Raw genomic sequence first — 22,280 nt, forward strand, 5'->3', positions numbered from 1 at the left:
GCCCGGCCCCGCTAAACGGTGGCCGCCTCCTCGCTGCGGCTACGGTGGCCGGTAAGGGCCTTGTGGACGCGTTTCCTGGTCGCCGGTGGAGGCCGCGGCCTGTGGTGGTGGGGCCTTGTTCCCCGGCGGGGCCTTGTCCCCTTTCGCGGGCGGCGATGGATTTCTCCCGGTTCCTGTCGGATGACTTTGAGGTGAAGAGCTGGGTGAACGCGGCTTTCCGGGCCGTGCAGCAGGAAGCCCCCGGGAAGGTGGACGCTCACGCCGCTACTTTGGTGATGAAGCTGCAGCTCTTCATCCAGGAGGTCAACAACGCGGTGGAAGGTGAGGTGGGATGCGGGGGCTACCGGCCGGCTCCATCGTCGGGCGGCCTGACCCTTTGCTGGCTTGTAAACGCGTCCATTTGCATCCAATGTGGGTTTTATTACTTTAATTAACCTTTCCTCACTCTCTAGCACTGACCGGTGTGTTTCTATAATCTCTGTATCCTGACTGACCCGCTCTAAACAGAGAGAAACAGCTGCTAGGGGAGGTTTAGATTGGATATTGGGAAAAAATTCTTCCCTGAAAGGGTTGTCAGGAATCGGAACAGGCAGCTCAGGGAAGGGGTGGAGTCACCATCCCTGGAGGTGTTTAAATGACATGTAGATGTGGCACTTAAGGACGTGGTTTAGTGGTAACTTGCTGGTGGTAGGTTAACAGTTGGACTCGGTGATCTTAAAGGCCTTTTCCAACCTAAATGGTTCTATGACTCTATAATAAAGTACATATTTAAACTTTACAGATACACCTAAAGTTTTGTTGTTCGCCTTTTTGCTTTGTTGTTTGTTTGTTTTTCTTCCCCAAGTATTGAAGATTATATTCCCTCTTTCCTGCAAGGGTTCTCAGGCTCTCCTGACTGTACTGCTTGGTGTTTCTGTAGAAACGAGCCATCAGGCTCTCCAGAACATGCCCAGGGTCCTCCGGGAAGTGGAAGTCTTGAAACAGGAGGCAACATTCCTGAAGGAGCAAATGATCCTTGTTAAAGAAGATATAAAGAAATTTGAAGAAGACACTGCTCAGTCAATGCAGGCAGGTTCTTGTCTTACTTAGTGTTTACGTGCAGCTTGTGAAATTTTGGAGTTTCCAGACTTGTTCGTGTTAAACAATCTCCTGAACTCAAGGTAGACAAAACCACCCCTTTAAGCATTAATAGTAGAAAAGTGGGCGTGACACAGCCTAGTGCAATCTGCATTTCCTGAGGAACAGCTGATCATGTTTCAGAGTAGATGTTACCTGTTTGGGGACACTAATTTCTGCCCAGGTTTCTGCCCTGTTAGCTGGGGCGTGTATCCACTTTTGAGATAAAGTGGATATTAAAAGTACAATCCAGATTTCAAACTAACCCTTTGTGTTTGACTTTGGAAGTTGGTTTAACATCTGTAGCTCTTTCAACCAAATCCTTCCTCTTTGTAATGGCATGATCTTTTCACACTTTTTTTTTTTTTTTAATTCAAGCCAAAAATAACTTCCATAATATATCTGTGGCAGTCAGCTTTTGTTTCAATGGGCAACATTATATTTCTTTTTCCTTCAGGTCCTGGTAGAGATTGACCGAGTGAAATCTAGAATGCAGTTGGCTGCAGAGTCGCTTCAGGAAGCAGACAAATGGAGCACGTTAAGTGCAGACATTGAAGAGACTCTTAAAACACAGGTGGATACCTCATTATTCTTTTTGGTCTTTGCACCTTCAGCTTTCCAAGGAAACTGTTTCAAAGTAGATTTTTGAAATGACTTTAAAACATGTACCTATTTGTAAAATGCCATTATGCAACAGGTATTAATGCTTTCTAAGGCCGTGTTCAGTAACTGGGATGCCTTTCCCTGGTGGCAGGATGTGTCTGTGATTTCATCCAAACTCACAAGCATGCAGAGCAGCCTGGCTATGCTTGTGGATACGCCGGATTACTCTGAGAAGTGTGTGCATCTTGAGGCTCTGAAGAACCGACTAGAGGCCATGGCCAGCCCTCAGATTGTTGCTGCTTTTAACTCCCAGTCTGTAGGTCAGTAACTCTTGGTGTCGTTTACTATCAGGGCAGAGTTTATCTTCTTTAAAAAGTAAAATGTCGTTTGGGTGGGGAGCTTATGTCCTGGAGGCTCCTGGTGCTGGGTTGTGTGCTTTTTCTGGTGGAGCCAGATGCCATGAAATGCTCTGGGCTCTCCAGCTGCCTGTGGTCCAGTGGATTTTTGATTTTCCTACAGTTTGGTGTGCCTGTGGCCGCTGAGGGAAATAAGGAGAACGTGAGCTGGTGTTATAGGCCGTATGGATGGGTGAAATGGAGGTGCTGAGGCAGGGCTGCCCTGCTGTCACAGTTTAGTTATGCCGTGGATGCTCTCCAAGTGGGAACTGTTGCTCAAGTAAGCAGAAGGCCTCTGGTTTTGTGTTATCATAGCGCTATTGGGCATTTCTCTTACAGCTTGGTGTTGTAATTGTGAAGGAAATTTGTTGGGAAATATTCTGACTCCTTACTGCCTTGTTGTAGCTGTTTTATAAACTCTGCTTTAGAACATTTGACTTTTTGGACTGTTCTTTGAGCTCCTCCTTCCGATGAAAGTAGATTGAATATTCATATGCTCTCTGAGTTCTCCACTCCTTGAGCTCCTCCTTCAGAGGAAAGTAGATAGAATATTCATATGCTCTCTGAGTTCTCCACTGAACAAGACATAAAGCTGCAAGAAAGCTGCTACCAGCAAATATAATGGTACAAGGTCCTTTGCATGGGTATAGTCTTCAGAATAATTCACTTTAAGCGCTGTTTGCATTTTCTTTCAAAATCTGTTCTGGGCGTGTGGGGATATGGGCTTTTTTCCAATTGAAGAGGGTTTTTCTTTTTACTGTGAAGTCATGCTTTTTTCTGAAGTCCAGCTGCTATAAATGTAATGCATTATATCCCCAGAGAGTCTATTCTGTGACTTCCAGAGATGAAGAGCACTTCAAGTTATTCAGCATTCTAGTTTACCTGCCTTCTGGGTCCTGTTTGAAAAACAAGATCTCATTACTGATTTCTCTAACCCAAGATGTATTTTGTGGATAGAACTATAGTCACCCCCCTTCCAGTACAAAAAAGACTTTTGAGGAACTTGGATTTCAAAGCTTTGTGTGACAGCTAACTCTGACATTAGTCTCGAGGCAGCTGCCTTAGGTATCAGTTTGAGGAGTTCTGAAAGCAAAGCTGAGGAATTTGTGAAGTATATTCATGTTTTGTGGACAGTGGCTTGTTTCTGGAAAGTAATGTTTTCCTTCTAGGAAATGCTGTGGTTTTATCTGTCTTCAATACTAGGTATGTTTGCTAGTTAAATTCATTCCTTGTGTCTGTTACCTGTTCGTATTTGAGTGGATACTAGATATGTTTGCTAGTTAAGTTAAATTCATTCCTTGTGTCTGTTACCTGTTCGTATTTGAGTGTGGGTTTTGGGTGGTTCTGCTCCTATTTGAGAAGATAAGCAAACAAAAGGTGAAAGTGTGGCATTCTGTGCAGGCCATTGTGCATACTCCCTTAAAAGAAGAATTCTCTTGCTCCATTAGACTAATGTCTCACCCTCAGCTTTGAGACTGACTGTTAACTGCCTATTACTTTGTTTTGTTTAGATCAGGCAAAAACGTTTGTTAAAGTCTTCACTGAAATTGATCGGATGCCCCAGCTTCTTGCTTATTATTATAAATGTCACAAGGTAAGTATTTTGATAGTATTTTAATACAGAGGAATAAAAATTTGAGTTCTTGCTTGGTGTGGACTGTAGGGGGAGCTGATACATCATGTATTTTACCTTTCCTGTCCGAAGGAGGATGGAACCTGTTCTTTTCCATGCTTAATTCTCTGACTTCTCTTTCTGGTCCTTAAGAGCTGTGTTTACCCCCCTGTTTTAAGGGTATTTCTCCATTGAGGGCTTTGTGTTTGTTCCTGCAAGAGACATAGGATATGTGCGTTCTGCTTCATTTCTCTGTGCCTTGTAGTTTTGCTTTGCTTTTCTTGGAGGTGGCTATGTCAGCAATAACTTTATTGCTGTGACTTGCCAGCTGCTGGCTTCTTTAAACTCTTTTCAGGTAAGATTAAAAGTTGGAATTCCAGACAGTTCTGTAGCCATAACCTGATCCTCAAATTTCTCTCATGACTGTGACTTTTGAGGATTAAGTTCAAGGCTAGGGCTTGCCAAGTATTTCAACTATTATGTGGGGGTATCAGTTACAATCTCATTTTATGAGTAAAATACCAATGTTAATTAAATCTTTGAATCGACTAAGAAGCCTCTAGCTTCATGTTGAAAGTCTCTTCCTTCTGTGGTGCTGAATTATAGCAAAATGTTACGTTGAAATCTGGAGAGAGGAGCAAGGGTGGGCATTGTGTTTTAGCAAAAGCACTTTGCATGGGAAGTTCTTGGTTTGAAATAACAAAAGCTGGATCTGTGGACTGTCGGTTCTCCTCTTAGAACGGTTCTTATTTCCCCTGCAGGTGCAGCTGGTGGCAGTGTGGCAGGATCTTTGCCAGAGTGACTTAAGCTTAAATCGCCAGTTGACTGAACTGTATGACACGCTCCTCGGGACCTGGCACTCACAGCTTCAGTGGGCTACACAGGTGCGGTGACTGTTTAGCATTGGTACAGCCTATGGGAGAGGAGGAGATTGAGCACGCTCTCATAAAGCTTGGAATAGTTCATTGGTGCTCACTCTTGAGTTATAGTCTGTGCCTTATCAATGCAGGACAGGGTTTGCAACCTGTTTTCTATTTCTTGTCCAGCTCTTGCCGACAAAATTTGATTTCTGGTGTTCTACCGATAGCAAGGTTGCTGTGTTATTGACATTAAAGCTGCTCTATCACTTTCATCTGTATCTTAAGTTAAATCTAATTTGTCGGTGTTGCAAATGTGTTCTGTTGCAAGACATTTGAAATGCCTGGATTGCTTTATCACTTGGCCTGGAGGAAGCCCTCAAGGTCATATTGGACTGATTTGTCACTCTGTGTAATATATCTTAGGGCTTCTGCTATCACCTCTTGGAGTCTGTGTACTTGTTTTTCCTGCCAAGAATAATGTAGGATCCAAAAAAAGTTATTGTCCGTTAGTGAAATCAAGAAATAAGTTCATATTGTTGAGCCTGTAAGAGTTTTTCATCCATGAAGGGTAAGAGATTGTTATCTTCATGTTAGAAAGCCTGATGCAAGTGCTAGCCCTGTACTGCAAAGGAGCTCAGTGTTTCCTTGAAATGTATTTTTTCTGCCTAATGATTCGATGTGAATTACAGGTCAGATGTCAGCTTACATTGTAGCAGATATTCTTTGAATTGGAGATTGCGAGAGAGAAATGGCACATGGGATAAAGCTCGTGTCACTCAATCTTTTGTGTTGGTTCTGCTTTCTGAAGAATTCTTGGACCTTTTTCATGCTATTCAGTATCCGTGGTGACTTTTCTGCAGGAGGCTTGTGGTGATCCCAGCTTTTAAAGCAAATGAGCAAGAATAGTTGACAAAAAAAGTTAAAATAAAAGGCTGTAACATATCTTGTGCTAATGGAGTTGATCGAGTGCTTTTGCTAATAGCTTTTCTTTTACCACAGGTTTTCAAGAACCCTCATGAAATTGTGACTGTGTTGTTGATTCAAACTCTGGGAGCACTGGTGCCTTCCATCCCTGTCTGCCTCAGCACTGCCATGGAGAGAACGGGCCAGGAAACCAAGCTGAATAAGCTGCTGGAGCTCTACGATGCCACCACCCACTTTGCAAAAGGGCTGGAAGTAGCCATGCTGCCAAACCTGAGTAAGGCTTTTGCACTGAATTTTGTCATTCTGTTTGGTCAACTTCTTTGGAAGTTCCATTGTGGGGTTTTGTTTAGTTTTACATGGAGGGAGGGATTATCTCTTCTACAATATTGACCAGTTGCATGGCATTTGCACCTTTGTGTATGTGTGTATATATATCTTACACTAAAGCTATTGACACAATACTGAGCGAGCTTACTGAAGCAGAGCTGTCTGAGTATGCTTGCTGTCTAGAGTAAATAATTATTAGGACTTTTCCTTTTACAAGCATTAGTATTTCTTCTGTCTAATGGATGAGGAAATGTCTGTAGGGAAGCTATCTGTGAAACCCATTGCAAAAGGTCACTAAAGCATAAAAGATAAGGAGTTCCCTGGAATTGGGTCGCACCTTTCTAAACAAGAGAAAACCTGCTTGAAAGCTGCACCCGTCGGATTCCTAATTTCTATTTTGTGGTTTTTCTGTTGCTACTGGCTTATGATTTAATCAAGTGAAAATGCAGGTCCAAATATTATTTCTAATCGTTGGTAGTTTATTCCGTAGCAGCATCCCTCAGTGTTTGATTCAAAATGTAACCTGCGCTTTCCTTACCTGATGATGTTTGTCATCTCATTTTGGTCATGGCTTGATGAGTAATTCCCACAAACCACAAAGTAGTACAGTGCTGTGTTTACCTAGATTTATGCCTGACTTGAACTGTTGGCTATTTATAGTCCTTTATGAATCTGGTAGGGCCCCTTCAAAGACTGACTATAGGAAAATCCTAAATTAAAACTAATGGAACATTCCTAATGCTGTGTTTCCTGCGCTTGGTTCCTCATAACATTGTCTTGAGCTATTTAAGCCCAGATTCTTACTTGATCATGTAAATTATGATTATTGGGCAATTTCAAGGAGTATGACTGTTTTTGTTGTCTTTGTGATTGCATACTCTTGTCAATCATTTTCTGTCCTTGCCTTAGTTTGTGTTACGTAATAGAAATTATAACTTGAAAAATTATATCAAATTCTAGAAGATTATGGAATAGGAAGGCAGCTATTGAACTGTTAACTGACTGTGTTTAAAGAAAAAAAAAATTCTTTATTTCCATCTCTTCTGCTGTGGGGTGAGACATTTGGGAAGAGAAGTATCCCAAGAATGGGAAGGCCAGGTGACTCAGCAGAACAGGGTCAAACCAGTTCCTATGTATGTGAGGGAAGGGTTCAGTTATGATTCATAGGATAATTCAGGTTGGAAGGGACCTCGGGAGGAGATCTAGTCCAACCTCCTGCTCCAAGCAAGGTCTGCTATGAGTTCAGACCGTGTTGTTCAGGGTATTGTCCAGTCTGATCTTGAAAACGTCCAAGCATGGAGGTAGCACAGACTTTAGACAACCTGCTCTATTGCTTGCCTGTCCTTAGGGCATAAAAGCTTTTTCTGAAGTCTGGGATTCAATGTAATTATGGTTTGCTGCTAGTTTGAGTTTGGCAAAACTTCATGGTAACAGCTAAGTGTCCAGTTCCAATTTGAAAAATAATCATTCAGACCTGCTTTTTGCTTGGGTTTTCAGCTCCCGGCTCAACACAATGGCACCGAGATACTGAGTTCATGGTTCATGTTCAGCTCTGGTTGATGAACACCATGAAGTAATAGTTCTAAGTGAATTAAATTAGTGTCAATTATTTTAAGTATGAACCAGGTTTTCTGGTAAATGAGAATTGCCCCTGTTTTAAGTTGTGGGAGTAACATGTTTCACATCTCAAATGGTTTCAATACCTTCCTTCTACTGTAGGTTGGAACATTTCACTGATTTTTGTCACCCAGGCTGTTTTGGAGCAGTGAGTGATAATTGTCTTGAGGCACTTGTTGAGGTAGAACATCTTGGTTTTAGGAAGCAGGTAGAGATAATAAACTTGTTTTGAGAAAAATGAAAAAAAAAACCAAATCTGTGTAGTTGAAACTAAAAGCTGTTGGGCAACATTCCAAGCCTGTGTAGGCAGCTTGCTCTAATTGAAGAACTACTGCGTGGTGCTTGAAATAAGGTTTTTAGTAGCATGTTCGTCTGTTTGTAGACTAAACATATGATTCTTTGTAGAGGACCAGAACCTGGTCAAAGTGATGGAACTGGTGGAAGCAGTGTATGGTCCATACAAGCCCTATCAACTTGAGTATGGAGACCTGGAAGAAGAAAATCTCCTTATTCAGATCAGTGCAGTGCCCTTGGTAATGTAGCAGTCTTTATTCGAATAATAAACTACACAGGGAGAGGCTTGGAGCATCTACAAAGATCTTTGCCATAGTTATTCTTTCCTTCTCTAGTGTTTTTTTGTTATATTTCCTATTTGCAGTATATTTTGATGCTGTTAAGTAAACTCTGTTTAAGAAATAAAGTTAATTTCAGCAGCACTGTCAGGTTGGAGGTAGCTCCTTTCTTCTGGTCCTTCACCCAGTAACTGGCACTGTGTGGATCTGTTGGAGAAAGTCTTTACGAAAATATTACTATCGACCAGGAACCTGCTTCAGGTTCGATAGAATTTATTAAGAGGAAGACTGAGGGGAGGGAAGTCCTTTTTGTGGAAGATTCTTTTGTTGGCAGAACTGTTTTTCCTTGAAGACTTGGTAAACATGGGATTTGTCAGCCTGGCTGGTATTAACAGTCACTGTGCAGAAGGGTGGAAGCAACTGTGATTGTTCTCCATTAAGTGTGTCACGAGATACTGAGAGAACGATGTGTTACACAAGGTGTCTTTAATGGCTGGATACTCACTAAAAGAAGAGTCAGGCTCAACTTGTTGTTGTTGTTATCATTTAGGAGCACTGGGAAGTAATTGACTGTGTCCAGGAACTGAACCATTCGGTCAACAAACTCTTCATTCTGGCTTCTGGAGCCATCGACAACTGCATCAAACTCACTGATGGACTGGGAGTGTGTGGGCTCCTTAAGGCCCTGAAAGCTCTGTTCACAAAGTAAGGTGCTTTTAGTTACGCTGCTGCAGTTATCCTAAGGGAGTAGCAAGTATTCAGTTTGTGGCCAAGGACTTTGTAGTTTATGAAAAATGCCTGAGAGCGGAAAGTATCTGTAACTGTAGTAGGCATCATCTGATATTCCCTCCTACCACTTCAGGCAGTGACTATTTCTTAGGGGGAAAATGCCATTTAGCCATAAAAAGCTTCCAGACTTTTCCCAGTTGTTTTTCTGGTTGGGCTGAATTTTCATTTTAATATGTACTTTTGGAGTGGAAAATGTTTCCCAAAACAGAATAAGACAAAGACAAATTAGGCTGATGAAAGTAGAACTCAGTGGGGAACTGCATACTTCCTGGGACAAGTGACCTCACATTTAGAATCTGCCTGTAAGTGTGAGATACAGTGAACCTCGCTCATTAGGGTAAGATCTTGTCTTAAAGTATCCCTGACAGCCCACTTAGATAATATTCCAGTATCTATTACCTCCTTATACTTTACTGATATCGAAAGAGCTGCTCACAAGGTATAAATCACACTGTTACCTTGCTGCCCTGTGGGAAAGAGGGAAGAGGAAGGTGCATTTCTCTGATCTCACCTTCTTTATAGAGAATTACATAGCAATGTGCATGCCTCCAGCTTATGGGCATTATTTAAAAAAAAAAAAAAAAAAAAGAGGGTGTGTGGAAAACAAAATGTTCTACTTTTTATCCATGTTCTCATCTGGCAGGTAGCTGAGAAAACAAATTCATGAGATTGTTGTCACTGTGTTCCTGGAGTAAGAGCCAAGTGATGTTGTAGTAGCAGTAGCCTTATAAACTCCTTCTGGTCTTTCCTAGAAGATGTGGTTAGTGTTGTGATAACAAAAATGTCTTACTCCTACCTTTGCATGGGAGTGGAGAGTTCTTAGTAACAGGAAATTGAAGTAGCACACATAATCTGTCACCCTGAGTTTCTTTCTGTTTTCTAGTGTAGGCTTGAGTGGCCTGTGGCTGATCAGTTCTTCACGTCCGCGGGTTTGGACTAGAACAGCAGTGTCTCTTCTGAACTCCTTTTGATATTTCTGGCTCTTCTTTGACCCTTGTAGAAGACTGAATGAGCAAATCGCATTCTCTTATGCTGGTTTATGCTTATTCATTCAGAAGAGCATTCTCTTATGCTTATCTCTTCTCTATTTCTCATTACAGGTATACATCTGACTTTACAAATACATTGCAGTCTATACGAAAGAAATGCAAACTGGATGATGTGCTATCAGATTCCCTTTTCCAGGAGGACTGGACTGCATTCCAAAACTCTGTCCGGTAAAGGGGATTTTTTTTTTTTTTTTTTTTTGCTTGGATCAGAACTGATTTTTGTATCAAAGTTGGAAGGGAATTACTTGGGGTCAGTTTACACAAGTTCTTAGTGCAGATTGCAGGGCTGTGCCCACTTAGCTGCAGTGCTGCTGGGACCATTAGTGTTAGAGACTGGGTTTCAGGTTGCTGCTGGCACAGTAAGGGCTGTGAGCCTCCCCACCCTGTCTGGAGCAAGACTGCATCGTATCACTTGAAATATCAGCGGCTCTTAGAATTTTTCCCAGTGACACTGAGCTGGCCTTAGCCACGATGACAAGAAGTAGCAGGTGGATGAGGCTGTTGGGCAAAAAAAAGATCAGTATGTTATCAAATGGATGCAGAATTAATAGCCGAATTAACTCTTGACAGATGTGTCCCCTGTGGGCTGTGGTTTGGTTATTGCACTTTTTAATTACTTGACACGTGTCTGAGATGGATTGTCTGGGGGGGGTGTCTGGCATTATCTGCCTCAGATCTCACAACATGTGTTTTTGTCTTGTTCTTTCCCAGGATAATTACTACCTGTGGTGAGCTCCTTCGTCAGTGTGGAGACTTTGAGCAGCAACTGGCCAACAGGTAAGTGTTGCTGAACTTAATTCATGAGCTGTCAACATAGGTAGCAAGTTGAAAAAAATCAAACCCCAAGGTACTTTTGTTGCGTAGATGATGGAGAGAAAGCCATTGTGATTTCCCCCCATGGCCCCTCCCCATCTTTTGGATGTCAGAGATGGGTCGCAGACTGTTCCACTCAGTCGTGTGCTGCCCTGCCACAGTCACAAGAATCCTTTTTCTTGGATACCTGGCTGGGTGTCAAATGGAACTGCCAGATTGGGGAATTTTCCACCAGATCAAATTGGCAAGATTCTCACCTGCCTTGTGACATGGGGCATGAATCATTTGCTGAAATGAATCGAGGTGTGCCTTAACTAATCGATTCCTTGTAACTTGAGCAGCGTCAAGCACAGGCAGCACGTAGGTCTTTTGTTGCTTGTAAGCAGTGCACTGTTCAGCCTATTGTACCAATAAATGCTTTAGTCTGACGAGTGCCTGTGCTTTGTATAAGACACAGTGGCCAGCAGCACGCAGGAGGCTGGGTTTGTTCTGTATTTGCTAGAAATTCTGAGAGCACAAGCCTCTCTTTTTCATCTCATTATTTTTGCAGGTTTTGAGTTGCACAGTAGATGTGAGAGCAGACTGTAATTAGCGTCTGCTACCAATGAATACTTTTTCCCTTGAAGTTACATAAAGGTAGTGTTGGTCCTTGGACCAGCATGAGAGCAACAGTGCTGATTTTGGAGGATTTTGCTGGTGACTTTTGTGTATTTATTTTCAGGATTTTATCAACTGCTGGGAAGTATCTCTCAGACTCCTACAGCCCTTGTAGTTTTTCTGGGTATCAGGACAGCAGTTCTGCAGAAAAGAAGAGCTCCGTAAAGAATCCCTGGCAGGAATACAATTATCTTTTGAAGGAGAATCCATCTGAGTATGCAAGCCTTATGGAAACGCTTTACACTCTAAAGGTAGCTTTGGTGCCTGGGAGAGCCTGTCTCTATCACAGGGTGCTGTTGGGCCCACATTTGGGAGATGAGACCTGGATTCCCCCTGCAGCCTGATTACGTTTCGTCCTGAGCTGCAGCCTTTTGATGGGCTATGTTCCAGGTCTTCCACAGAGACACCGATTGATCTGCTGAGAGATGAAATGTCCAAACCCGGGAAGTCTGGGCTCATTCCATCTCTCCCCAGATCCTGGCTGTGTTTTATGAACATGTCCTTATCAGTTCAGGTGAGGGAGATTTTGTTGCAGAAAGCATCGGGAAGATTGTGTTGGAGCCATCTCAAATTCTGGAGCCCACATACTGGCTTCTAAAGACTCTTTTTGCCACTTACGCTCTGCTGCCATATCCATTCTGAAATATAATTCTACGAGATCGTTCATGCATGCATCTGTGAACAGGGTAGAATGGCTCTAGTTATCTTCTTGTGGATCTAAGTTATGTTTGCCATCGTTGGTCACATGCAGTAGTGAAGTCAAGGTTATGACTTCTGTCTCTTACTTTCTCAGTGTGTTTTGGTTTCTTTTGCACTTAATTTACCTGCAACTTGTGCAGCTCTGCTTTCAGGGTTAAATGTTTGACTTTAAACCTTTGCTAAATAGTCAAGTTCCATTGGTACCCTTCATGTAAAACCTCTGCTTAATTCCATGCAGGGAATCACTTTGTTGTGCCCTTTGACTGAAGGGCAGTTTTGCCATCTTCCCTGAAATTGTCTCAGTAACTGGCCTGTACTGGTGCCTGGTGTGGCTGGAATGTGATGCCGATTCTTTGTTCTACGTTTCAGGGAGCAGTGCGCGGTTTCTGTCTTGAATAGCTGGTTGGCATAGGGCATCCCAAAGGAAACAAGCTGTGCCATTGCAGAGGGTAGCTCTCTTGTATTAGGATGGCCTGATAAAGACCTCTTTAAGAATGTTAACACAGCTTCTCTGTGCTCAGACTTCTGTGTGTAAACACTTTGCTGTGTCTGTGTGTGTTAGGAAAAAGGTACGAGTAACCACAACCTGTTGGCTTCATCTCGATCTGCCCTAAGCCGCCTCAACCAGCTGGCACACCACTTGGCTTTTGATTCTGTTTTCCTTCGCATCAAACAACAACTCTTACTCGTTCCAAAGATGGAGGTGAGTAATGGGTACGTCGACCTGTTCTGAACTGGCAAGGTTTACCCCCGGGATCCCTTGGGGTGGAGTACAAGGTTGCTTAACCTTTCTCCTTTTCAGAACGTTTCCCTCTGGTATCACATTTCTTCCATGAGTTACAGTCAGTGAAAAAGTTTACCTTCCTTCACCCCCAGCATTCACCACAGGCAGCTGTGTTTGCTGTGTTTGCAAGCTCTGATGTTTGTTTGAGATGTTGCTTTTCTAACTGGTGTGAGCATGTATTGCCCACAGGGAGCTGTGTGGAAAGGGGGGGTGTGTTTTGGGCCCGAGGGAGGACGAGGGTAGCAATTTCCTCACCATCTGTGTCCTGCTTTCTAGAAGGGCTTGGGTAGTCACAGTTTGTGTCTTTGGGTGATCCCTTCGTAGAATACGGACAGACTTCACGCTCCAGAAAGTCATAGATTCATTCTGCACTTTCTGCCTTGCAGGGCTGGAGCTCTGGTGGCATTGGTGAGACCCTGACAGATGACCTGCCAAACTTCAGCCTGACCCCTCTGGAATATATCAGCAACGTAAGAGCACGTGAGGCTAGTTACTGGAAACCCAGTGCTGGGGAAATCTCTTCTGCATTTCCCCATTTTTTTTTGTAGAATTGTAGTGTTGTTATATGGTGGTGATAGATGCTCTCAGTGGTCCGGCCCTCGTCAGTTGGGTTGTGCCATTTTTTTGTAGCTCTTGGGAAATCTTTGTCAAGTTCTGGAGTAGCAAAAGAACATCAGGAGCACAAGGAGAGGTTCTTCACTGCAGTGTAAACTCTGCAGGCATCCCCTCTAGTAATAGGATGGGAAATGCCAACTTTTGTTTGCAGGGGGGAATACTGACCATATCTTCATAATGCAGCCCATGTAGCCTAGAATTTCCTGCAATGTGTATCGCAGTGTTTTAATCACACTGTGAAGTTAAAAAAGTCTTCATCTCTTCTAATCCCCATGTGACTCCCTGGTTTCTCTTTCTGATGGAATAACAATGAAACCTTTCTGGCAGTGTGTGGGGGGTGTCTGAGTGGAAGAGGAAAGTGAGCTGTTCATTCCTTCTGACTATGCACACCGCAGTTCAGTGCTGCTGAGCAGCCTTCAGTATCTCTTACCCTTCTAATCCCCATGTGACTCCCTGGTTTCTCTTTCTGATGGAATAACAATGAAACCTTTCTGGCAGTGTGTGGGGGGTGTCTGAGTGGAAGAGGAAAGTGAGCTGTTCATTCCTTCTGACTATGCACACCGCAGTTCAGTGCTGCTGAGCAGCCTTCAGATTGCTCTCTCGTTTTCCTCATTGGTGTTTCAAGTCACTGCCAAATTTGCAGTTCAGATATTAATAGCTGTTATTATTATCTCAATACAAAGTATAATTTGATAAGCAAATTCTTTATATTACTATTGTTCTGGACATCACACAGGGACCGGATTTTTCAAGAACAGGCTGCAACCAACAGCTTCTAATATTTTTGGTTCCTCTGGCCTGTGGCCTACAGACTGTTATACTCTGCTTTTAAAGCTTTAAAAAAAAGAGACTGCTCTCCCATTTTCCTCATTGGTGTTTCAAGTCGCTGCCAAATTTGCAGTTCAGATATTAATAGCTGTTATTATTATCTCAATACAAAGTATAATTTGATAAGCAAATTCTTTATATTACTATTGTTCTGGACATCACACAGGGACCGGATTTTTCAAGAACAGGCTGCAACCAACAGCTTCTAATATTTTTGGTTCCTCTGGCCTGTGGCCTACAGACTGTTATACTCTGCTTTTAAAGCTTTAAAAAAGAAATGTGTAGAAATAGGTAGTCACTCAATTATCATGGGTAGTTTGAATTTGGCTGACAGACTTTTGTGAGGTTTAGAAAGCTCATGGGCAGTTTATCAGGTGAAACTTCAGGGAAAGGTTGCTACTGAATTTCTAAGTAGCTTTCTAATGAGTAGAGTTCACCAGGAGACACATGCATGGCTGGTAAGAGGCTGAATGTGCTCTCCTGCCACTTTAATTGAAAGATAAAGCTGAGATGTGTGTGGTTGTTACTCAATTCTGTGAGGAATCAAAGGACGTTTCTGCCTGTCCAAGGCAAAGAGGAACTTCAGGAAAATTTCAGATGCAAAGCATTTGTTTTCTGACATCTTTTCACATCTACCCTTTATCCTGCTGCTGAGAGATAGGGGCACCAAGACTGAGCCATGGCTTTGTCTTGGGTAGTCTTGAAATAGCACTACTACACTGTGCAGTAAAATTGAAAACGGAAAACTAGAGTTTGGAAAAGAAATTGATGTGGCATGTGTACTGTGTAGAAGAAAAGGCAGGTGATGTGAGCTCAGGAAAAAGGCTACTGATGAGCATGCTCCATAATGGGGAGGCAGAGTACTCTGAGCTGTAGCTGCACCTAGGAAGATTCTCTGTAGCAGCAGGTAATGACTTTATGAAAACTAGAGTTTGGAAAATAAGTTGATGTGGCATATGTACTGTGTAGAAGAAAAGGCAGGTGATGTGAGCTCAGGAAAAAGGCTATTGATGAGCACGTTCCATAATGGGGAGGCAGAGTACTCTGAGCTGTAGCTGCACCTAGGAAGATTCTCTGTAGCAGCAGGTAATGACTTTATAGACAGCGCAGTATTTGTTGTATTCCTAAGTTTTGTAGCTCATGTGTGTGAATTCGTGAACACGGTCCCTGTTGGGGAGTGATACATTTCTGTAATTCATGATTTTATTGTCACTTGAATCCTCGTTTCCTCTTCTACGGTTTTATTTGATTCAGTCTCTTAGATTCTGCTCTAGAAAACAAATTGCCAGGAAAGCTCCAGAGATTAAAGATTTGCTCGGAGTAACTGTTCTCTCTAAAAGTTTTTGTTAAGGTGATTTTTTTTTTCAATGGTTGGTTCTCTGGCCTTGTGAAAAATTATTTCCTGTAAAAAGTGTAACAATGAGCAAGAGACAACTTGTTTCTAATAAATGTAGGTTAGTGAGTTGCTGTCAAGCTCAGCTTTCTGCTTTCAGGTGTGGATTACTCTTTTTTTTTCTCTAGCAAAGTACTTGCTTCACATTTGTTCAGTGACTCAGCTCTTTGTGCTTTTATTCTAGATTGGGCAATATATTATGTCGCTTCCTCTTCACCTTGAGCCATTTGTCACTCAAGAGGATTCTGCTTTGGAACTGGCATTACATGCTGGAAAACTGCCTTACCCCCCAGAACAAGGTAGGGTGAAGCCAAAGACTTGAGGTGTCTGGGGGAAAACCTTCATGTTTTGATATTACATGGGTGTGATTGTAAAAGCTGTTTGAGATCCATTTCCTAGCATCTCATCGTGCTGTTTCTTCCATGAGTCTCTTGGTAATACCTAGAAGAAGCCTCTAAATAATGAGTAAAAATTCTTCAATTTCATTCAAACCAAAAGCTTTAGCTTGGTCCATTCAAGTTTATTGTTCATTAAAGCTGTGTTTGGGGTGCAGGTTCTCAAGTGTTACTGTTTTGGAGTTGGAGTAGTGTTTAATATCCTGCGTGCAGGGAGTGAACAGGAGGTACCTGGGGTCAGTTCCCAAACACTGTAGGGAATCGTTGAACCATCTCACCTGAAACACTTCAAGTTAGGTTTTGCAGCTTCTGCTCCATACCCATTGGAGTACAGTTCAGGGAGTGACTTGAACTGTCCAGCAGCTTGCTGAAGGGGAAGTCTTGCTCCAGCTTTGCACTCCTGCCCTCTCCTTTGTGCTGGTTCCATAGTAGAGCTGTTCCTATCCATTAACCCCACAGAAAAGTATTCACTTTTTCTGCCCTAGTTTCTCTAAAAAATAGATCAATAAAGTGATATAAATTAACTTCCTAAGAGGTCTACTATGCAACAGAGCTGGCAGGAGTGCACAGCAAGGACTAGCAAAGAGGAAGCTTGTAACCATGTTTAGAAGAGGTGAGGTGCCAGGGTGGCTGACTGCTTCATTTAAGTTCTTTTTTTCATCATACATTAACTCCAGCTGAAAAATCATTGGAGTTCCACTGCTACTACCAGTGCCACCAGAGTCTTTAGTGATTCGATCCCAGCTGCAATGATTGAACCCCCCGTGCTGAGGGAAGTTCAGTGGGTGCTGACAGTGGCTGCTGCAACAGCCGTGGCCCAGGTGCCTCCTCAAAGCTTTCTCCCCAGAATGCACCGAGTCCTTTCTGCACATCGTTCCTTCATTTCTTGCAGCAAGCTGAGTTCTGGCTCATGTTCATTCTTCAGGTGGCTGTCCTTACCTGTTGTGTCATTAATCCTGCTGCAGTTAACAACAGTAGCTACATAATGCTTCCCAGCAGGCTGGCAGCACGCCATGGTTTGCTGTGGTTAATCTCTTCTTGGTGTTTATTTCCACTGACAATCAAGGAAGCGTAAAACTTGGTATTTATAGTCTTCCTGTAGCCTTCCGAGAATACGCTCTTCTGAGAATAGCCTTATTCTGTCATTTTAAAGCATTTACATGTTTAATAACTTGTTAATTTTCAAAACACTTACGAACACAGAATGCCTTTAGGGCTTGAAAAAAACACCTTGTCGTTGCAGTAGTTTGTAAACTGCTCCTGGGAGATGATCCTGTGGAGCACTCCAGGCAGAGCCTCTGATCCCAGCCTGATCTCCTGGCAGCCCTTTGGAAATTACTTAACTTGGAGAAGTAATAGAGAAAAGTACAGAGTTTTGGGTCTTAATTTTCGATGTTGTATAGAAACAGGGAGGATATGTAATGGCTTTGATTACTCCAAAACCAGCTGATGAACTCTGATTCCTACTACCTTAATGTCTCTTTGAAGAAACACTTAAGCATTTATGAATTATGCTTTGTTACCCAACCAGCAAGCGCAGGTGAATGAGACTGCTGACAGCTAATGAGAATTTTCTGTCCAGGAGATGAATTACCTGAGCTGGACAACATGGCAGACTACTGGCTGGGCTCCATTGCCAGAGCTACCATGCAGACTTACTGCGAAGTCATCCTGCAGATACCAGAGCTCACCCTACATTCGACGAAGCAGCTTGCCACAGACATTGGTAAGCTCCCTGCACACCTTGTCCTGAGAACTGTTGCTGTAACATATGGGCTCCTCTGTCGTTGTGTTAGATCTGGAGAAACTGCAGGCTCAGTTTCTCCTTTAACCGTGAGCATGTTGATCTGATAACTGGCACGGTGCAGTGGTTCACAGCTTCTCTTTTGAAACATTCTGTCACATTCCTCCCCAAAGGTAGGGTGATGGTCTGGTAGACTCCTGCTCCTTCACTGCTTTGTGCTTTTCACTGGGGAAGTCATAGTCCTTCTGGACTGAGAGAATTCCCTTACAAGCCAGTCTCTGCAGGAACAGCTTTCTGTCACATTCCTCTCCAAAGGTAGGGTGATGGTCTGGTAGACTCCTGCTCCTTCACTGCTTTGTGCTTTTCACTGGGGAAGTCATAGTCCTTCTGGACTGAGAGAATTCCCTTACAAGCCAGTCTCTGCAGGAAATGCCCATATATAATCTTTTCAGATGTGGCATTGCTCTTTCCCTTCTCACTGAGTGCCATGTAGTGACAGTATATGCCATACAGGGGGTACACAGCATGTGCCAAGCCTGTTGGGGAGTGCTCCAGTGGATTCTGAAGGTGGCAGCTGGTTGATTTCTTTCATTCACTTGGTAGCTGAAGTAAGGAGGATCAGCTAAAGGCCTTCTAAAAGTTGTTGTGGAGCACTTGACCAGCATAATTTTTCACATGACCCGTAGGATCAGCTCCCCTGCCATGGTTAACTTATTGCCCTGCTGCTCTGAAGGTGACTGAAGGTCCTTTCAACAAGGAGAAATTTTCAGCAGCCAAGTGGGATGTAGCTGGCACATATTGGTCACCTCTGCCTTCTCCCACACCATGCAGAGTGACTGAGAGAGGAGTGATGGAACGTGTTTGGGAAGGTGTTTCTGCAGGACTTGGTGATCTTAAAGGTCTTTTCCAACCTAAATGATTCTATGATACGGAGGAGATGGGTTTTTCTTAACCAAAGCTGATGAAAGCGTCACCTTGAGACCACGACAGCTGTTGTGTCTATGATACAGAGGAGATGGGTTTTTCTTAACCAAAGCTGATGAAAGCGTCACCTTGAGACCACGACAGCTGTTGTAAATGCCAGTTAGTCCTTTCCCTGCTGTAAATCATGGATGCTGTCTTCCCTATGGCCAAGCTTAAAAATAAGATTATAGACCATGTCTCTTCCTCAGCTCACCTGAAAGTGTGCTTGATGCCAGGGAACTCAGCTCGAATCGTCTTTTTTTTTTTTCCATTTTTTTGGCATTATTTAAAAACAAACAAGTGGATTAGAGGCTGGTCACTCAGCGTACTCCCTGCCATCCTTCATTCCCCAGCTGACTTGGACTCGGTGAGCTGGAACAGCCCTTCACCTCTGCAGAGCTGCCCAGCTTTGTCGCAAGCCGTTGAAAGCGCGGTTGCGATCCTTTCTCTGTGACCGTGGTGACTGACCACCCCGAGGGTGCTGTGTGCAGGTCCTGAAACATGGCAGAATGTCTCTCGGTCCTCTCAATGAGACAGACAGTTGTCTAAATTAGTGCACAAGAAGCCAAAAAAACACACCAGTCAGTACAGTTAAATTCCAAACACGCTGCCGTTTTCTGTGTTTTTAAGCTAACAGTGACAGGATTCCAGCTGCCACGGAGGACGAAGAGTGTCTGTTGCCTGTTCAAATCCATGTTTATCCTTAATCTTACAGATTATCTGATAAATGTGATGGATGCCCTCGGCCTTCAGCCATCGAGAACGCTGCAGAATATTGTAACTCTGTTGAAGGCAAAACCAGAGGATTACCGGCAAGCGGCAAAAAGCGTGCCCCGCAGGATGGCCAGCAGCATCGCGGCAATGAGGGGCCTGGAGTGTTAGCTGTGACATCCCTGCTGCTGGACACTGCTTGGGAGCTGAACTCTTTGGGTTGGCTTTATTTCCCTATAAATTTTGCAAGGACAGTGAAGATGTCTCTGGGGTTTAGGGGAATTTATTTCTCAATAATTTTTAATAAATATCTTTGTCTAGGAAAAGCTTGTCCCGTTTTTCCATCTTTAGAAGTGAGGAAAGATGTCCTACACCAAATTTACCAAAAACTATCCGGATGACCTTGAGTTGGCTGGCTTCTGACAGGAAATGTTCTGCTGGTTGTTGAGGAGTTCATGCTTCACGGCAGTGAGATGACTGTCTTTTTCAGAAAATTTAATCAATTCTGAATCTAAAATTATGGGGTAGGTGCAACAAAGATCGACTGATTGGAAGCTCTCTTACCTGGAGGCAATCGTTATCGCTCAAGTCTGTCATTATTCACAAAGTCAAGAAGAGAGTCTCATCAATTAGTAGATGAGGCATGATCAAGCTCAGCCCTGAGAATAAAACCAGTTTTGTAGGTTGTTCCTTGTGCGATTAATGTATTCTACTGAAAGCTATGAGGTTTATAAGAAATTTAATGAAACTGTTGTTTTCTTGTAAATTTATTAAAGCTTTGTATATAGATCTTGTAAAACAGGTCGTTCAGCCAGAGTGTGCTTCCAGCACTCCCACAGCCTGCTCCCTAGGAGAAAACTGGACAAAATATAAAGAGGGCCCAAAACTGGAATGCCAAAACTCTTCTGTTTTGGAAGGGGAAAAAACATCTTTCTTCCCCTTTTCTCTACCTACTTCTGCAGTTTTCTCCTCTTTGCCCCTTTCTGCGCACACAGTTACCTGCAATCTGTCCCTTTGGGGGATAGAGCCAAGCCAGTGAAGAGCTGCAGTCAAGCACTGGAGACACTTTCCAGACACTTTTATTACTTGTCAGACGCCCTCTATAAACCGGCAGTAACTGGAATAGTAAACTGTCCGTGTCCTGCCAAAGAACATGCTGTTCCACCTTACCCTCGGTGCGAGACGGGTGAATCTCACTGTCTGTGCCTCTCCCATCCTTCCCCTGCCTCGTCACTAGAAGGTGAGGATTTTTTGTGCTGTTCTTTGCCTGCTGCTGCTGCGTCTCCGAGGGCGAATGGCCCCTGGGGAAGGAACCCAGCTTGGAGCAGGTGGTGTAAGAAACTGGAAGGCATAGGCTGCCCGAGACCTGCCGTTGCCCTTTCTGTCCCTTAACAGCTCTATGGCAGCAGACACCGGAACCCACCCCAGGGTTTGGAGTAGGAAAATGAAAGGGCTTGGAGAAACCCTTGGAAACCCTTGGAGAGGGCTGGGTTGGGAAAACAGCTCTGCCTTCCCCCTCTCTCCACAGCCTGTCTCATCACAGCGAGTTCCTTGCTGTTTCATCAGCACAAGGAACAGGCTCAGGGTGGCTGTTTTGCCACACAGAAAAGCATCCCATGGCTCTGCAGTATCTCTGTGTTTGAACAGCTATTTGGGTTCCTGCACAACCGGACTTATTGCTGGTGATGTTGACAGTGGTGTCTGATGGTGAGAACGTGGGAATAGAGGCCCAGGTTTTTGTTCTCAGCTTTCCTAGTGTTTTAAGCAATTGCTCTATTGTGTCTTTTGCAGGGAGCAGTGTGTTTTCACTGTTGTGAAATCCTTTGGAGGTCTTTGTCAAGAGAAGTGTTAGCTTTCGTGCACACGTTGAACGGGGAGGGGATGGTGTCAGGTGCTCGTTCCCAACTGCTGCAATGTGGGATGAGGTGCTGTCACTTGACAAGAATTCTCCTCTTTTTGGTAGAGGGGGCTGTGCTGAGGTTTTGTGATGCTCAGGGAGGGAATCACCCCTTTAGGAAGAAGCGAAGTGAGGAATCGGGCAGGAAAAGCCTAGGACAACTTGTAAGAGCTGGATTCCTCTGTCTTTACGAGCATCCTGACTGCCTTTCGTCTGCCCTGTCACTGCTCGGGTTGGTTTGAGGTGCTTGCTGAGCTCCTGCCGTACCCAGGGTTAGATGGTTTCCTTCCAGAGCAGCGTCTTCCTGGGCTGTTGGTTGTTTGCTCTTGCAAACGAGAACCAGCTGATGGATAAGGAGCTGGGGGCAGCATGTGGCTTGTTCAGAAGCTGCTCCATGAATCTGAATTTTTATTCCATATTACTTTAAATTTAGGTATTCTCTGGCTGCAGATGACTGTAAATTACCCCTCTTTTTCTACTCATCCCAATCAAAATGTGATTTCCAAAGCTATTTCCTTATTTAAGAATCTGAATTTCCTTTCAAAAATGTGGTTAAGCTTCTCGTTCTTATGATCACCAAGTGAAATTGGAAAATGTCTGTAAAAACTCAGGTATCAGAAATAATAGAAGACCAAAACTTAAATTGTCATTACTTTTGTAGCCAATCATAAAATTTTTAAAAAATCATGAATCAAGTCATAAAATTAAGGCTGCAGATATTCTAGTGTTATTATCTCGCAGCTACTGCGGCAGCGTTAGAGCAGCTCCATGCTGGTCACTGAGGGTTTGACTTTTTTAGTGAGTTTTGAACACAAAAGTCCCCCTGCATGGGGCAGCATCAGTCGTGCTGGTGGCGTCTCATCCGGCAGATCATCCCCCAGTTCCTTGGTCCTTCTCATGGTGGTCACCAGCAACTA

At 43.5% G+C, this 22,280-nt stretch overlaps 1 protein-coding gene across 3 annotated transcripts; it reads left to right on the forward strand.

Moving 5' to 3' along the window:
* The first annotated feature begins 9 nt into the window (after nucleotides 1-9).
* On the forward strand, nucleotides 10-19,792 carry COG7 (component of oligomeric golgi complex 7). 3 transcript variants are annotated; one of them, XM_014936681.1, is made up of 17 exons: nucleotides 10-321; nucleotides 920-1,068; nucleotides 1,574-1,690; nucleotides 1,871-2,039; nucleotides 3,626-3,708; nucleotides 4,488-4,610; nucleotides 5,586-5,784; nucleotides 7,860-7,987; nucleotides 8,577-8,731; nucleotides 9,916-10,032; nucleotides 10,576-10,641; nucleotides 11,399-11,585; nucleotides 12,596-12,736; nucleotides 13,204-13,287; nucleotides 15,838-15,952; nucleotides 17,631-17,774; nucleotides 19,471-19,792. In XM_014936681.1, exons 1-17 carry the CDS (start codon nucleotides 156-158, stop codon nucleotides 19,635-19,637), a joined length of 2,310 nt encoding a protein of 769 aa, XP_014792167.1. In that variant the 5' UTR covers nucleotides 10-155; the 3' UTR covers nucleotides 19,638-19,792. The 3 variants fall into 3 exon arrangements, with proteins under 3 accessions (XP_014792167.1, XP_014792168.1, XP_014792169.1); XM_014936682.1 differs by having other exon boundaries at nucleotides 185-321; nucleotides 877-1,068; XM_014936683.1 differs by lacking the exon at nucleotides 920-1,068 and having other exon boundaries at nucleotides 185-321.
* Nucleotides 19,793-22,280: the final 2,488 nt, after the last annotated feature.

Source organism: Calidris pugnax, unplaced genomic scaffold (genome assembly GCF_001431845.1).
Source record: "Calidris pugnax isolate Ruff unplaced genomic scaffold, ASM143184v1 scaffold17, whole genome shotgun sequence".
NCBI classification, from domain to species: domain Eukaryota; kingdom Metazoa; phylum Chordata; class Aves; order Charadriiformes; family Scolopacidae; genus Calidris; species Calidris pugnax.

Coding starts and splice junctions, on each gene's coding strand:
- COG7 (XM_014936681.1), top strand. CDS start 156: ATGGATTTCTCCCGGTTCCTGTCGGATGACTTTGAGGTGAAGAGCTGG. Junction 3,709..4,487: donor ATTATTATAAATGTCACAAG/GTAAGTATTTTG, acceptor TTTCCCCTGCAG/GTGCAGCTGGTGGCAGTGTG. Junction 8,732..9,915: donor CTGAAAGCTCTGTTCACAAA/GTAAGGTGCTTT, acceptor TTCTCATTACAG/GTATACATCTGACTTTACAA.